Source organism: Otolemur garnettii, unplaced genomic scaffold (assembly GCF_000181295.1).
Source record: "Otolemur garnettii isolate 467f Iridium unplaced genomic scaffold, OtoGar3 scaffold00005, whole genome shotgun sequence".
Taxonomy (NCBI): Eukaryota; Metazoa; Chordata; class Mammalia; order Primates; family Galagidae; genus Otolemur; species Otolemur garnettii.
In genome coordinates this window covers 11160148-11178368 of record NW_003852400.1, presented here as the reverse complement: position 1 = coordinate 11178368, position 18221 = coordinate 11160148, and the positions used below count along the sequence as shown (strand labels likewise).

The following is an 18221-nucleotide window of genomic DNA, read 5'->3' as shown; positions in this document are numbered from 1 at the left end:
TATATTCCCTTCTTGTTCTCCAGCCTGTTTGTGCATTCTTTCCAAAAATCAGGACTTTTTTAAAACGCCGCGGGACGTGGGACATTGTTGAAAAGCGGGACTGTCCCGCCAAAATCGGAGGTCTGGTCACCCTAGTCATGTAACATTTCAGTCAATGATGAATGACATAGGTGCTTCTCTGTGTCTTTTCTATGTTTAGATATGTTCAGTACTGTATACACGTGCTGATTTTTGCTGTTTAAATGAACACACATACTAAAACTATCAACCGTTCGTATTTATCTCAATTAGCTTTCTCATAATAATTATTCTCTATCGTTTATCCATATGATTAATTATAGAAAAGTCTATACTATGGAATAAGGAACAGTTTATGAAGCTGTTTACCAGTCAGGAATAATTTATTATCCCTTGTAGTAAGTGCCATGTTAATAGACAAATATTAATTAATTAGTTCAAGCTGAAAAATAAATGAGAACTTACAGATTATGATCAGGTTTTCATTTTATCAATTGCAATCATTTGTATATTTGTATTCTTTAACTTATGATAGCTGTTACTGTGTTTTTATAAGTAAAATACTCCTCTATTCCATAAGTAAATTGTAAGCTCTGCAGACATACTCTTATCAAATTTTGACAAAATATGTGGTCAAAATGTGTAAAGCCTTAATGTGTGACTGTATATGGTTATATTCCAAAAACAGTTCTCTAATATTAGGTTAATCATTACAGAGACTTCCAAGATCTAAAAAAATGCTATTTTATATCAATTATTACTAGAATCAGAATGAATTGATTTTGTTATAGGTGTTAATTTCTAATAGTCATGTTGTACTTAGCTTCTGATTACCAGGCCCACTTTTTATGCACCCTGTAACTTATGATAACTATTTTCCCTTCTTAAATTATTACTAATAATTTGCTGATTTTTCAATACAGGTAATGGATTAGGAATTAGAATTGTAGGTGGTAAAGAAATTCCTGGACATAGTGGAGAAATTGGAGCCTATATCGCCAAGATTCTTCCTGGGGGAAGCGCAGAACAAACAGGGAAACTCATGGAAGGTAAGAATGAGAACGTTTCAAGTAGAGTGAAATGAATATCCTCATATTAAATGTATTTTACCTTAGCATGCAAATGTTCTCATCCTCTACTGTCTTGGTAAACCTCTATCCTAATGGCTAATTGTGAATTTTTACTATAGTAATGTAAAAAAACATTTTTTGTCCACAAATATATTCATTTTATTTTCAATTGCATTGTCCTTTTGGCCGTTGGATGGCTACTGGAATCTCCTGTTGAAGAAACGCTTAGTCAAAATTTGTGACTGACTGAGGCAATTTTATTAACAAACTTCAGTGATCTGGATGAATGTTTCATAAATATCAAGAAAAATCATATTAAAACCACAGCCACAAAAACTTCAGACGATTCAATACACACTAAAGTTGGGACAGCAGACTATGGGTGACCCCAGGCTGAATCCATCTGCTGCCTGTTTGTGTAAACAGTTTTTTTTTTTTTTGGAATGCAGCCTTGATCATAAATTTACATACCCAGCATGGGTGCTTCCTGCTCTAATAGCAGACTGCATTAGTGACAGAGACTGGATGGTCTGTAACACGTAAAATATTTATTCATTGGCCCTTTACAGAAAAGTTTGCCAACCCCTGTACTTGGTATGGTCTGTATTTAGATACTAATTACCTTACAGCATCACAAGCATTTTAACATAATGAACTTTATAGAATAAAGTATTGCAGCTAGATTCTTAAGATACATAATGAATATTTTCAATTTTATCAGATAGTGTGGTCACTTGCATTCCCCAAACTCTCTAACATAAACATGGTTTGCAAGCTTTGGGTGGTATTGTTTATGGTGAACATCAATGATCATCAAGTAGATGCACCTTTTTATTTTTACTTAAAGTACTTATTTGGAAAATGTGTTTTTGTTATTTTATAGCTTAATAAAATGTTGTCTGTTGCTTAAAATTTTTAATTTTGTTAAAAAATTCACTGTGATTTTCTTAAATGAAATATATTAGAACTCACTAAAAGGTCTTTGAACATTTTGAGAGACTATTAGAATGAACACAAACTAGAGGCAGTATTTATTCACTACAGTGTTACACTGGGTCAGTTTGCTTTATTTCATTAAGACGTGCGGTACACATCTCCTCTCAACTTCGAATTCAGTGACATGGTGATGGCTTGAACTGACCATAATGGGAATATTTGCAATTTGGAAATAGGTAAATGTTACAAGTCAAGCTTTTGCTTGCTTGCTTGCTTGCTTGCTTGTTTGTTTGCTTTCAGAATTCCAGATTACCAGGACATCACCAAATATGCAACCAAAAGCATATCAAAAAATTCTAGCGGCATTCATAAAACAACAGAAGTTTCAAACCCAGCCAGATAGCTAAATGAAGGAAAAGACTATAAGAATCAAGAAATAACAGTTCTGAGCAAAGCACTTGGTCTGTCCATTCTCTATGAATATAATCCCTGTTGTTGCAGTCTAGTTAGGGTACGTGAATATGACTGTTTTTGAGGATGGGAATATTAGGATTACTTCCATATAATATACCCTAGAAAAAAATTGAATGTGCTATTTTTATTTTAAAATAAAAATTACAATAACTATGCCTGATATTATTTGGCAAAGATACTTGTATGATTGATAGATAAAATGTCATACCTTTCTCTGGAGTAGCACCATGGAAATCAGTACATGCCATAAATTGCGATGATTTGAAGGACAGTATCAATGACGAAATGCTCTTTGCATGTGGTGGCCTCGAGGTCCTCTTTTTAACTTCATAAGGTTAATTAAAAAAATAGATATGTTGCAACCTCATTCCAAAGAGAAAATGAAATTAAACCTAAAATTGCATTTGTGGTTTTACAAGCTCTAAGACTGCCACTGAAGTCATCTTATTTAAAAACTAGTTCTTTTCCAGTTTATCTAATTGGTTTATATGGAGAAATCATTACAAACTACATGTATATTATTTAAGGTTTTTTATTGTCTTATTTATTCACTCTCTCAACATTTGGCCAATGCCAAGTCAGACTATTCTTTGAGCAAGGATCCTCTGATTGGAGTCCAGTTCTTGTATAATACACACTCATAACTTGTTATTTATGCTTTGCTTTATTTATTAACAAAAATCTTTAATAAACCAGTATTTATTATTCCTGTTAGATTTGTGATACCATCTTGACGGTCAGTATTTAAATACTGTTTTTGAACATTAACTATTCTGGAGAATAACTTTGACAGGTGGCAAACCATATCCTTTCTCTTCCCCACATAGGCTGTATTTATACACAGTGCTATCAAGCGAGAATGATAAAAGTTTATTCCTTTTATGTCCAAAAATTAACTTAGACTTCAACTACCTTGAAGCCAACCATTTCAAGTGGGTATCTATTCACCTTGTTAATGAAAAAATATAGCAGTTTATTTTTGGTATTTTATGTATATATGTGTATGTATATACATGTGTAAATAATTTGGTAAGATACACACACGTAGGCACATACACATATGTGTGTGTGCATTTGGTTTTTCTACTGTTATATATGTTTAATTTATACATGATATCCTGAGGGCTTAGGGCCTTCAGGCTCAATCCTTAAAAGATTATCCAAAAATTCCAAAGCAGTAGACTGGTGAAGTTCCAGCCCTGATTTTTATGCCTAAAATGAGGCCTCACTATAATAATAATAATATCAATTTTTTTTTATCACTAGAAGTTTTGTTTTCTTTTATCTTCTTTAATTATTTTCGTAATTGTTCATTCTGAAAATTTATTTATTGAAGAAAAGAAAGGTGATTAAGATTGCATACTTTAAGCTTAATTTTTTCTTAGGAAAAAAGTTTACATATATATTTATATATGCATAGATAAGTGTGTGTTTATGTAATTGAATTTCTCCATCTATTTAATGAATTTCAGGTAGACTTAGAAATTGAGAATCTCTTCCAGGTATATCTTTTATATTTCCAAATACAAAAGTATATAGATTGTGCCCTTAGAGATTCAATATTGTCTTCTAGTTAATTTAAAACATGCATGACTATTTGGTTGGCAATAGAATTCTTAGACTGTACTTTTTTCTTCTCTAAACTGCAAAGCTTCTGTTCAGAAAAGTTTGACTGGATCTACTGCTTTTTCTGAGTTTTTTCTTTTCTCTTGTAAAAGGCTTAAAATTATGTTTGGTATAGCATTTGTTTTTACACTTATTTTCTTTTTAATTGGCAAATAATATATATATAATTTATAGGTTACAGTGTGATGTTTCAATACATGTATGCTTTGCAGAGTGATCAAATCAGGCTAATTAGCATATAGCAAGTTTTTTCAGTTTTCTCCAGGTCTGAAATTTTAACACTTTTGCATTGAATCTGATTATGTTGATTCTGGGAAATCAGGAGTATTTTCAAATTTCCTCTTGCTTTCTGTTCATTGTACTTACTTATTTAAAACATTTTCACAACTCATGTGGGTTTTCTGATGTTCATAAGCCAAGTGCTATTCTGAATGTAGTACTCACCTACCTATGTAACCAGGATGAATGTAAGAAAATCTCAGGATAGTTTCTGTGTGATTTCTTTAGCTACTTGTTCAGAAAAAAAATAAAGATCTTTTTATTCAACCACTTTTTTAAAAAGTCTTTCTGAACAAGTTGGCCATCTTGTTAAATAATGTAGGAGAATGTTGTGTTCCAGAATGCTGAGATATGACAATAATTATCATTGTCCAAGTATTAGATAATGCTCAAGAAATTGGCTTTAAAATGCTACTACTATTAGGTGTGTGTGCCATCCCCCAGAATAAAAAATTCATTGAGAGTGTTCCATAAATCTAAATTTCCTGAACCAATTTTTCAGTTTGAAAACAATCCACAATAATTTTCTGAAGGAACTTAGGAAATCAGGTACTTGATGGATCCTAAGCTTCCAAAATCTTAAAATGTATTTCCCAGCAGCATTTAGTAAACATTCTTGAACAAATATTGGCAGAGAATGATCTTTTGCTGTCTATTATTCTTCCTTTAATTACGTAAGATTAGTCTTTGTTATGTTGAAAAAAATGAAGACAAAAGATGGGGAATTTAACTAAAAATTAAAAAAAAAAATTTAGCGTGCTATTTCTTGCTATTTGTTTTAGCATTAAAATTTTAACAAGTTTTAGACTGTGTTGGGGCTATGAAATGTTCAGCAGTGTTGGAGTTGTAAATGGTATACAATATTTGCCCTCATTTTGATTTTTGTCATTGGTATTTCTTTTTAATTAATTTGGTCATCTTAAGGTAGACTAGAATATATGAACTTTGAATGTATATTTACGACTTGGCCTTTTCATTGTAAATATTTGTCATCAGATAAATGATTATAAACCCTTTTCATATTGTAATAACAATGCCAAGTTTGTATAATTAACACTATAACTTATAGGCTTAAAAACTTACATGCTTCTTCTGTAATAAACTTTATTTTCTCTAGACTGTTTTACTTGGAGAAACTTCATAGCATCACAATTTTAGGAAGTTTTGAATTTACTTATTCTTCAAAAATAATTTCTTTATATATTTTTGTAGATCAAAGTCCCAACCATCTTCAAATTTGGAAAATTCATGTTACAGTTGTCATTACCTCTCGAAGGCAGATACATTTTTAATCTGATAAAGACCTGGTTTAGGTCTCTGCTCCAAACCACTCTGCACACACCTATTGTGCTTCTTAACTTGGGGAGGTTTTGTTCTGCATACTCAGTGTCCAGAAGCAATAGAAGAAGAAATGAGTGGTAAAAATTCATATTCAATATATAAAATTTGTTTTATATATTGAATATGAATTTTCAATAATTGCTTATTAAGGATATCACCCCTCACAGGGCTATGTGGTGCAAATACAATGATGTGTTTACTGTACCATTTGTAAAGACCCCTGCAGATGTTCAGGCAGCATCAATATTTAGTAATATCACTTTTGATTATGTTTTCAAAATAAGGTACCAAATGGAAAGTTTACTGTGGGCACATGTTTTCATAACTTCCAGCTTAACTGCTCATAAATTGACATAAATTTACACCAGGTATTTTTTTTTCTTCAGTGATAGCTTGCTTTGGATTTAAATTTGCTTCTCCAGAGTGGGAGGACAGCATTGTTACGAACAGAAAACCCCTACCATCTAGAAAATCCAGTACCATTTCCTGTGTAGTGGCTGAGTGCGAAAGGAGATTTTTTTTTCTGCCAGTTTTTTTTCTAGCCCAGAAGCTCCAGAATATCGTGTTTACTTTTACTCTGCGGTTGAGAGAGGGTGAGATCACAAAACAGAAGAGTTTTAAATTAGAAATTAAAATCTCCACTCAAAATAGCAAGTGCTGTGTAGACGTGTCTGCTGCTTCACACATGTGCCTGTGATTCATTTGCACTTACTGGTGCGTGTGTGTTTGCGCTCAATCTTGCACATTTTTACTGAAACAACTCATGGTTGAATTTGTCCATTGCACAGTAGCCTTAGACAATCAGGGTTTGACATGAAAAGTGGATATGATTTTCCTTGGCTTATTCCCTCCCCGATCAGGAAAATCGCCTTCAAAGCCTCACACAGCACATTTCTACTTTCTCCTCCTCCCACCTATTAGAGCGCCCAGCACAAACATCTCGTATCCACTATGCTTCCTTCTCTGATTCTAATGAGAGTAGAATAGGGCAGATGCGGGTGAGGGGTGCTTCTCAGCATTCATGCCTTATGTGTGCCATTTAACACTTAAGCAGGCACTGACCTGTAATCCACAGTGCAGAAAATACTTCAGAGAATAATTTAGCAAACAACCATGTACCCACCATCCTGCTTCATTAAATCATAAAATTTTGCCATATTTCTTTCATATTCTTGAAAGAAAGAAGTAGCAGCTATAAATAGTCCACTCACAACCTCTGTTACTACCCCTGAATCAAACATCCGACTGAATTTGGGGTGTACTTCTGCTTGCTTTTCTTTACCGTGTTATGTACCTATAACTAAATAAGATTCATTTGCCTGTCTGCTACTCTCCATATAAATAATATCTTACTGTACATGTCCTTGTGCCACTGATAAAGAAATCACATGAAGTCTTGAGATTTATCCAAAGGTAGATGTAGCTCTGGTTCATTTATTTTAATGACAGAGTACAATTCCATTATTATATGTCTCTACTACACTTTAAACCAGGCGTCCTCAAACTACAGGCCCACAGACCACATGCAGCCCACCTAGGACATTTATTTGGCTTGCTGGGTGTTTCTGTCGCCGCTGCCTGTCCTGCTCAGCAGCCAACTCGTCCCGAGGCCCGCAGTCTGGCCCTCCAATGGTCTGAGGGACAGTGAACTGGTCCCCTATTTAAAACGTTTGAGGACCCCTGCTTTAAACATTGGCTGGTTATTTGGGACATTTATATTTTGTATTATTTTATTTTTACTATTTCAAACAATGCTAAAATTAATTTTTTGATGCAGTCTTTTTGTACTCACATGCAAGAGTTTCCTCTACAACACACTTTAAATTTCTGGGTTATACTCATTATCAATCTTGTTAAATAATGTAAGAGAACGGCTTGTTTCTTCTTCAACTGCTTGACGTTCCAGTTGTTCTCCACAGAGTTATGCTCTTACATTCATCAGTGGAATATTAGTGTTCTTGTTTCTATGCATCCTGGATCCTCTTTCTGTACGTTTCCTTTTTCAAATCCAATGTAGAACGGTTTACTGCTGTTTTCTCTGACTTCCCCTGCAAGAGTGTTGAGTGCGACCACATTTTAGTTAATTGTATTAGCTCTTAGGTTTTTCTCTTCTGTGCTTGGCCTCTTCTTTTAGCCTATACTTTAATAGGGCTCTTTGTGTAATTCATATATTTTAGAGAATCTTGTGGTATATTCTAGATATAATCCTTTATCAAGTATGTAGGTTATAAATACCGTCTCCCAGGATGTGACTTACATTTTTAGTTTCTGTCTCTATTTTTGAAATAAAAGCTGAAATTTTAACATAGTTAATTTTTTATTTTATTTCTATTAAGTTTTATAACTGTTTTATCATGTTTAGGAAATTCCCTCTGTCTTAAAGCCTTAAATGTATTATTCTTTATTTTCTTCTGAAAACTGTAAAATCTTACATTTCAGAAATGTCCTGAAGTCGAAGGATTAAGTTGTTTTTAATAAGTAGAAATCTTGTGTTTTGGTTTTCCTGCTCAAAATGGATAATCAATGTCCTATGCACCTTTTTCTTTAAGCTTTATCTTCGGGAACTTTGTTGGGATTATTCTGACTTTTGAACAAGAGGCGTTGAGCCAGCTCTAGAGTGCCTCAGCTTCTAAGAGGCTGTGTGCTTTGGGTCATCCATTTTTTTTTAATGGGTATATTTTAATTGTATATAGTTATGGGGTACGTGCCATGTATTGATAGATCTAGACAATGCATAATGATTAATTGAAGGTAATCAGGATGCCCATCATATCAAACATTTATCATTTCTTTGTATGGGGACTATTCCAAATCTTCTCTTGTAGCTATATTGAAATGTACATAAATTCTCATTAAGCATGATCACCCTATTGTGCTATCACATACTAGAATGTATTCCTTCTGTCTAACCGTATTTTGTAGCTATTAACCAACCTCTCTTCATTCCCCCTCCCTTGTATGCTTCCCAACCTCCGGTATCCACCATTCTACTCACGACCTCCATAAGATCACCCTGAGTGACAGCTTATAATACTCATCTTTCTGTGCATGATTTATTTTACTTAACAACCTTCAGTTCCATTCATATTGTAGTAAATGACAGGATTTCATCCTCTTTGGTGGCTGAATAATATTTAATTGTGTATCTATAAAACATTTTTAAGTCCTCCATCTGTTGACGGACACCTAGCTGAATCCATGTCTCGGGTATTGTGGGTGTGTAGATATCTCTGATATACTTCCTTCCCTTTTGTTGTTGTTGTTGTTGTTATGTAGCTGGAAGTGGGATTTCTGCATGATATGGTAGTTCTAGTGTTAGTTTTTTGATGATTATCCATACTGTTTTTCCCAGTGGCTGTATTAAATTTGCATTCCCACCAAAAGTGTACAAGTATCCCCCTTTTCACATCCTTGCCAGCATCTGTTATTTTCTGTCTTTTTGATAAAAACCCCTGTAACTGGTATGAAGTAATATCTCAGAGTGCTTATAGATTTATTTTGCATTTTCCTGATGATTAGTGATGCTGAGAATTTTTGTTGATTCAAATCTTCTCTTCGTTTTTAAATTGAATTATTAGGGCTCTTGTTATTGAATTGAGTTCCTTATATACTTTATTTATAATCCCTTATCACATGGATACTTTGCAAATATTTTCTCCTATTTTGTAGGTTGTCTCTTCATTTTGTTGATGTTTGCTTTGCAGAAGCTTTTTAGCTTTATGTAATCTCATTGGTCAGTTTTTGCTTTTGTTTCATGTACTTTTGAGTCTTACATATGAAATGTTTGCCCATACCAATAGCCTGAAGTGTTTCCTTACTGTTACAGTAGTTTCATAGTTTCATGTCTTACATTTAAGTCTTTCGTTCATTTTTACATGATGAGAAAAATGGGTCTTCTATTCTTCTGCATATGGGTATCCAGTTTTTCCAGTACTAGTTATTGAAGACTATCCTTTCTCCAATGTGTATTCTTGGTGCCTTAGTTGAAAATGTATTGGCTAGAAATGTTTGTATTTGTTTCTGAGTTCTCTATTTTGTTCCATGGTCTATGTGCCTATTTTTTCTGCCAGTATCATACTATTTTGGTTATTATAACTTTGTAGTATATTTTGAAGCTATGATGCCTCTAGCCTTATTATCTTTGCTCAGGATTGCTTTGTCTATCTTTGGTCTTTTTGGTTCCACATTAATTTTAGAACCTTGTTTTCTATTTCTGTGAAGAATTTCATTCATATTATTATAGAATTACTTTGGATTTGTAGATTGCTTTGGAAAAAGTGGGCATTTATCATATTAATTCTTTTGAATTATAACCATGGAATACCTTTCAATTTTTTGTGTCCTTTTCAATTTATTCTTCAGTGTTTTATAGTTTTCATTATACAGATTGTTCATTGATTTATTTAAACTTATTCCTAACTACAGAAAACCTCCATCCTGACCGCCACCCTCCATTGACCACCTCTGTAAGTTGACCTATTCATAGACCGGACATGCACCACACGTACATGTTAGTATTAGGCCGAGTTCCTTATGTTGACCACCTGCATATGTGAACCAGTTTGTTTTAATCCCTTGGGAGGTCACCCACAAAGGTTCTACTATATATTTTTTGTAGCTTTTTATAAATGGAATTGCTTTCTTGATTTTTTTCAGGTCCTTCAGTATTGCTATGTACCAGTTTTTGGATAGTATTAATATATTACTCCCACTGATCTACAATGTCCCATCTGTCATATTTTTTTAATACACATATGGATGTTTTCTGAATTCTGTGTTCTGATCGATTTACTTATCCTTATTGGATTCTTTGTCTATCCCTACACCACTATTGCACTCTTTTAATTATAATATCTTTATATTGAGTCCTGACATATGGTAGGTGGATCTATCATTTTGTTGTTCTTCAATAATCTTTTGGAATAATATTTTACTCTTTGATCTTGCATGTAAAATATATATTCAACTTGTCAAATTTCCATGACAATCTCTGTTGAAATTAGATTGTGATTAAACAAAAGGGACAGATTAATTTGGACAAACAATAATTTTTTTACATAGTGTCATATCCAGCTGAGTCTTCAACAAGTTCACAATGGAGAGCCTTTGTTCAACCTAGAGAGTTAGTAATTGTATTCTGAATCAATACAATAAAGTTAGGACATAAAAAATATATATAGCAAGTGTTAAACTTCAGAATAATTTTCATATTAATTTATAACAATGTTATGTCTCCAGATAGGCAGAGTAGAAGATATAAATAAAATAAAATTCTGTTGGGGAAGTATGTGGGGCTAAATTTAATCCTTTATGTACGTATCATTGGTTCTAAGTTTTATTTAATCAAGGTATTTTTTGAACTAGTTCTCCAAATTAAATTTTTTCCTAGTTTTCTCTGTTACAACATTATAATTATGAAATACATTACTATCAGGATACTTTCAAAATTTCAACAATCTTCATAAGAGAATAATGAATTTATAAAAACTAAATATCTTTTATCCAATAACTCACAACAATTGTTTGTTTATTGATAAATTTTCTACCTCTAAATTAATTTAATAAAAATCTTCTGAAGATAATTCTATTTGTATTAGTGTAATTGCTAATTAAATCAAATTCATTTGGAAAATTTTGGAAAGCACTAAGATAGGAATATACCATTAAATTTATTGCAACTCAATTTACAATTGCCAAATTGTGGAAACAACCTAAATGCCCACCAATCCAGGAATGGATTAACAAGCTGTGATATAAGTATACCATGGAATACTATATAGCCATGAAAAAGGATGGTGAGTTTACTTCGTTTGTATTAATTTGGATGGAGTTGAAATACATTCTTCTTAGTAAAGCATCACAAGAATGGGGAAGCAAGAATCCAATGTACTAAATTCTGATATGAGGATGATTGATGCTAGTATGTGTGGGAGAAGGGACAATGGAGGAGGGGAGAGAAGGAAGGATGAGGTGGGGCCACAGGGTGTGACACACCTCCTGGAGTCAGGACACTATTAATAGAGGGTTTTCACCCAGCAAATGAAAGCCGTATAACCTGGCTCATTGTACGCTCAATGATTCCCCAACAATAGGAAAAAGAAAAGATAACATCATATCTATAACATAAATAAATAAATAAAATCTGAATTTAGATTCAGGAATCTTCTTAATGAATCTGTGGAAGCAGAGCATAGGAGACTGCACAGCTGAAACCAGTGATATCCAATGTTTTCTTGTGGATTTAGCAAATCAGTGTCTCCCAGGCCATTAGACTTGTAAAGAAATGAGAAAAACATCATTGTCTGTGAAGAAATGTTCCTGTACCATGAGTTCTAATTGGGAAGTATTTTTAAATTCTTAGTTTTTATTTGTTTTAGAGTAGGTGATTGGTTTTGGTCCAGCTAGCTAGTTCCTTTTCTAAAAGATGAGCTGACAGGATTTCTGGTAAGAAAATGGTGTTGGATTTATTGTTGAGAATCCATCAGTGATTGAAGTGAGGGTAAAGTTAGCTGTGTTTGGAGTGGTGATTTTGATGTTAGAAAATGGCCTCTGGAGTTCCCTGTCATGAAGAAGTTCATGGTAGCAGAGCTAGTTCTAGTAGCATTATTGGAGGACACATTCCAGGGTGACATAAGGAGAATGTGCCTAGGCAAGAACGTCCCTATTTCTGCTTATGCTTTTTTGGCATATGTTACAGATGGCATGGCAGTGATCAAGGTTGGAGATCAAGAAACAGCACACAGATGAGTGAGCTTCCTTGTTCTTGTTCCAGGGGGATTATCAGGTACGGATTGCTCATTAGCATGAGCCTTGTCAAAATTCCCTAAAGCCGGTGGGTTAGGTAGATGGGACACAAGATTGCATTCTATATTGATAGAGAGATTATCTAAAAAGTATTTAGAAAGTGGTCATCTGGGAAGAAAAATACAAATTGTTGGTACCTGGGCTGGTAGGTTGTACTGTATTGTTTTAGGATACACTGATACCACATAGTTACACATCAGGATGCTAGTGATGAGCTCTGCTGCCAGGACAAAGAAATATGTATCTCTCCTTTAACCACTTATTTTCAAATGTGTCAAAGGAGAATGATATTTGAGTCATAATGTGCCTGATAAGACAAAAAGAAAACAGAATTTTCCACAGTATAATTACCTGAATTCTAGTTTCATTGCTTTTATCAAAAAAGGTGCCATTCTCAAAATATGCATGGGTGTTCAGTTGTATTCTTTCTTGATGAGAAATTGTTTTTGTAGTTAAATTTCTAGAATTGTCTAACTAATATGCCGGAGAATAGGCTGCATTTTTTTGTGAAATTGGAGTGGGTATTTTAGAAGCGAGGACACTAACCTCATTTTAATACCCATAGCAATCTTCAACCAGACATTGCTTTAGTATCCCAAAGTATCAGCAAACAGCATGTTTTTAGAGTTAGATCAGGATTTACATCCCGCTCTGGTATTTGCTGCCTGGGTATGTTTTTTAACTTTTAGTAGCAGGTTGTTCTGAGTTGGAAAACTAAGCTAATAGTCTTAGCAAAATTGTGTTATCGGATTTAGACACAATATATCAGAAACATATAGTTCTGTGCCTGGAACTTTGTAAGTGATGAAAAAAACTATGCTTACTTTCAACTTTAGAGATCTCAGTAAGAAGATTTATTTGTGATGTTAAATTTGAATTCTGTATCCCTTAGTCTGGACTTGCTTAAAACATAATCAAAGCTTGGTCAGCTCTAATCCCTGAGGAGTTACATGAACATATAATATTTCTGATGGATAAATCATGAAACTTCAGTAAGAAAACTTTGAATTACTGCTATCTTCATGACTTTAGGCAATTGGGTTTTCTGAGTCTCCTTTTTTCTCATCTGCACAATTAAGAGATTTCGAGATCTTACAGAGTTACAAAGAGGATGAAAGGAACTGCTGTCTTTTATAATTTCCAGCAATAGACTAACTATAGAAGTGATTTTTTAAGGATAGGTAACAATATTTTCCTAAATGACTGAATTTTACAAAGTTCAGACTTTCACAAGTATATGATATAATAATATAATATACATCCTATGTCATTTTAAACATCAAGCCCACACATAAGAGAAATTATAATACCTGAAGTAATTAAGCCAGTTTTCATGTAAATGTATTAACTCTCAACTATACAATCAGAGTTTTTACTAATCTTTTAAAAGACTTCTAAATTTTTTTAATAACAATATGTTAATCGGTAAACCTTGTGTTCTGATTAAAACTTATAGACGTATGTTTCATAAATATCTACTCATATAATTTTCTCGGTCACTGAAAACACATCTTGTTGATGAACAAAATCATGTTGTAAGAGTCAGATGACTCAGTGTCTGGACCAGTCTTTTTCATCAACAGCCAGTGTGACCTCTATCAAAGCATAGACATGCATTGCGTTTTCGCACTGAACCTAAAAGACTCATGAGGTACTTTATCTTCTGGAAAGATGTGAAGGGAGATTGCACCTTTAGAGACATATGGTCAAAGGTTTGGAAGTGAGAGATAAGGCAGTCGTATGCGAGCAATTATAAGATAGAAACCCAAGTACTAAAATTAAGAATGTGAAATTAATTACAGGCGATGAAAGAGTGAGACCAGACGAGAATAATTCACGACTAAAGAAACAAGTCCCAGGGCTTCTCCCTCCCGTACAGACCCCTGACAGGGTTCCAAGAGCGGCTTAAAAATACATGATGTATGTGATATTTGTCAGCTTTCTAACATTTTCAGTGTGTTTTTGTTTCTTTTCCCTTTTTAACAGATAATCATTCAAACTCAATTTTGTATTAGTAATTTACCTTTTTTCATAAATTTACATAAGCTTCAGTCTTTACAAAACCTGGATTCATCCCTACATGAAATGTTTGTTTTATTTTGTTTTTGGGGGTTTTTTTTGGATTGCTAGAGGATTTTGAGGTACTTACTGCAAAATATGAAAACCTACTTATGCAAAGCGCTAAAACACTGAAAAGCAGGATGTAGGTAACAAACAGGAAGTTCAGAGAGATGGTTGTTGTGAGTAGAGTAGAAGTGAGAATCCAGGATTAGGAAGATGGAAGAATGCAAATGGAGTAAAGTGCTTAAGTAACCACTGTATGCAGCTGTATTTTAAAACGATACAGAATGCTCTGGTACAGTCTACGAAGGCAGTAGGTAGAAGATACCCATTGCAGAGGAAAAATTTGATCAAGGTCTAAAACATTTTTTAAAAATATAAATAAATATGAAATACTAGGTGAAGTATACTTTTAAGGAATAAAACTTTTATTTTTAGTGATGTTTGGTTTTATAAATGTGATGTGTATTCTTTTAGCTTGATTTAAAGAAATGCAGAATACAGTGGTCAATTTTGCATAGATGAGAAGACCAAGCAGAGCTTACAGATTAGTCTCCGCACCTCTTCGAAGAATTCCAGGTAGCTGCAAGTAGTTTCTAAGAGCAGTCCTTACGTTCTTAAGGGTAAGATGTTGTACAAAAACTGCACAGATCTTCCAAGGCTTTCATTGACCACATTTATTACTTTATTAAGAGTTTAACATCATTACAGAATACTAATACATTCCAGATACAGTGATCAGTGCCAAACTGTAAACAATATTTTAGACCAGTGATTCTCAACCTTCCTAATGCCGCAGCCCTTTAATACAGTTCCTGTGGGTCACAACCCACAGGTTGAGAACCGCTGTTCTAGATGAACGCGGGTTTTTACTTTACTATCTGCGAAACTTAGATTAAATGTGTTTTATATGTGTATATACTCAATTTCTCAGAGAGTTGTAGAAGAAAGTAAGATTGCCTTTGTTTTCTCTTGGCTGCTTTCGTTTTTTATTTACTCTCTATTCATTCCCAAGATCCTAGTCACTATCAGACACAGTACTTGAGTTTGCTGAGCGCCATCATTGATCCATTCATTCTTTTCAAAAACTAATTTTAGTGTATTACTAGATGAAACAGTCTCTCTCTTTGGCCAGGTAGGGACTTTAATAATTAAAAAAAAGCATTGGCCTTCCATCCTAATAGCCAAGACAGAAGAGAACAAGGTTATTTATGAATGCCACATATTAAATGATGATAAAGGCTAAGGAAAAGAATGTAGCAAGGAGAGCGTGTATGGCACGTAAAGGGTAGGGTTGCAATTTGAGATGGGGTTATCGTGAAGAAGGCAGAAACTTAATGAAGCAATCAAGGAGGGGAAGGATGGAGCTAGTGGTCTGTACAGTAGGCAGAGAAATGACAAAGGCAAAAGCCATAAGCAAGAGTGTGCCTGGTGTGTGCCAAGAACAGCGAGACAGAAAAGGAGGCCAGTGTGGCTGGAACTGGGTGAGCACACAGGATGAGCATGGCAAAAAATGTGGTCAGAGAAGTTAGCAGGGTTGGACCTTGTAGGCCATTGTGAGGACTTTAATTTCTACTAGTGTGAAATGAGAAGCCACTGACCTGACACAAGCTACATGACATTTAAATAGGATCACCCTTGCACTGTATTAAGAATCGTTTGAAAGGGGCAAAAATAGATGCAAGTAGATTAATTAGGAAGCTATAGAAATAACCCAAACATGAGATACGGCTCTCAGACTAAGGGTGGGAATAGACAGAGGAGGTGTTGAGAAATAGCTGTGATTTTGACAGGTACATAGATAGATAAATGCAGGTACTAATATATATAAATACATAGTGTGTGTGCTAAGTTTTAGCTCAGTGAAAATGATCCCAACATGTTCATTCCTTTGTTCTCACACATACTATTGACATCTAGTAAGCCAAAATCACTTCACCATTTATTAAAAAGATTTCTATGTAATACACCAAACCTACAGAACGTCTGGCATCCAAGTCTTAAATCTTGTTTTCTATAAATAGAATGAGTGCATATCATTTACTAGTAATTATACCATTTAAATGTATATTTGTGTGGTCCACCAAGTGGAAAAGCAGTACTTTTTTGTTCCTTTATCATTTGAACATGATAACATGATTAACATGTCAAGACATGAAAATTTACTTTCAATGAATCTGAAAGAATGATACTGTTTTGGTGTTTATTGAGAAGAACCAATGTTTATGGAAGAAAATCACTGTAGTACTTCTTTATTCATGACAATCAGACCTGTATCAGGATCACCTTAAGCATTTGGGGAAAACAGAAGAGAATAACATTTCTTGATGTTTTCTAGTGCTTAGTTTACATTCATGAACTGTGAAAAATGGATATAACTACTGTACTAATCGGAAGAACTGATTCTCAGCAATCCCATTTTTCGGCATGACTGTATGTCCTGAAGATTGCATTTAACATAAAAATATAAAATCATTTGCTGTTTTGAATTCCTATTTTCTTAACCATTCTCCTGGCTTCCAGTCCATCTCTGATTGCTTTCATTCATTTATTCATTCATTCATTCAGCAAACACATGTCCTGTGAATATAAAGTATCTTACAGTCTGTCACTGATTCCGTTTTCATTCGGCAAATATACACAGATATAGCACGGATAGAAAATGTCACAGGACAGCAATGGAGACAATTATGTAAATGAATAAATTAAAGTGTATGGAGGGTAACAATAAGAGTTTTAAGGTACAAGATATGGAGAAAACATACAAGAAAATGACACTCATCTGATAAAGTGGGGGAAGAAATATAAATATCTCCCCAAGTGGCAGAATGTTGGTAAGATGACAGTCTGATTATTATAAGTCTTTCCTTTTATGCCTTAATATTAACGAATGAATTGAGTCCTAGTAGGAGGATAACTGCAGGGGCTCTTATAACATACACCAGCCCTTTCTAACTCATCTGCATCCACTCCACTTCAACACCTTGCAGCTCCACACCCACCAGCCTCAGACCCATCCTGGAGCCATAATCTCGTTTACCTTCTGAGTATTTGTTCCTGATGTTCCTACGCTTTAGTAGAACTCACGTCAGAAGTCATAATTGATTACTACTAGTAACCCAGAATCTCAGAATCTAGCACCCTCTTTGGCAGATACTGACTATTTGTGAACTTGATGTTATTCAATTGATCATGGTTAAATACACTTATGTGTATTGATTATGCACTTACATCTAAAATACTAGCTATACAAGGTGGCCATAAAGTTCACGTGAAATTTAAAAAACGCACACAAACTTTATGGCCACACTGTACAATAGCCAGAATTTCATAATTGAATGTTTTGCATAACTTAAAGATAAAAGAAATCTTTAGAATACCAATATTCCTGACCTTAGATGAGAAATATGGAACCTCGCTTTTCAAACTGCCCCTAAATGTGGTTTCCTACACTTAAGATTTTTCTCTTTGAAAATAGCACTATATGGCTGTCCTCTTTGAAAATAGTGCTATACGGTGCCTGTGGCCCAAGGGAGTAGGGCACTGGCCCCATATGACGGAGGTGGCAGGTTCAAACCCAGACCCAGCCAAAAACTGCAAAAAAAAAAAAAA

General features: G+C 34.1%; 1 protein-coding gene across 1 annotated transcript in view; it reads left to right on the top strand.

Moving 5' to 3' along the window:
• The window catches only part of PCLO (piccolo presynaptic cytomatrix protein), a 382295-nt gene that overhangs the window by 265159 nt on the left and 98915 nt on the right, over positions 1-18221 (top strand). Inside the window, exon 10 of the mRNA XM_003782629.2 lies at positions 942-1067. Coding sequence (XP_003782677.1) covers positions 942-1067 — 126 coding nt within the window. The remainder of the gene's footprint in view (positions 1-941; positions 1068-18221) is intronic.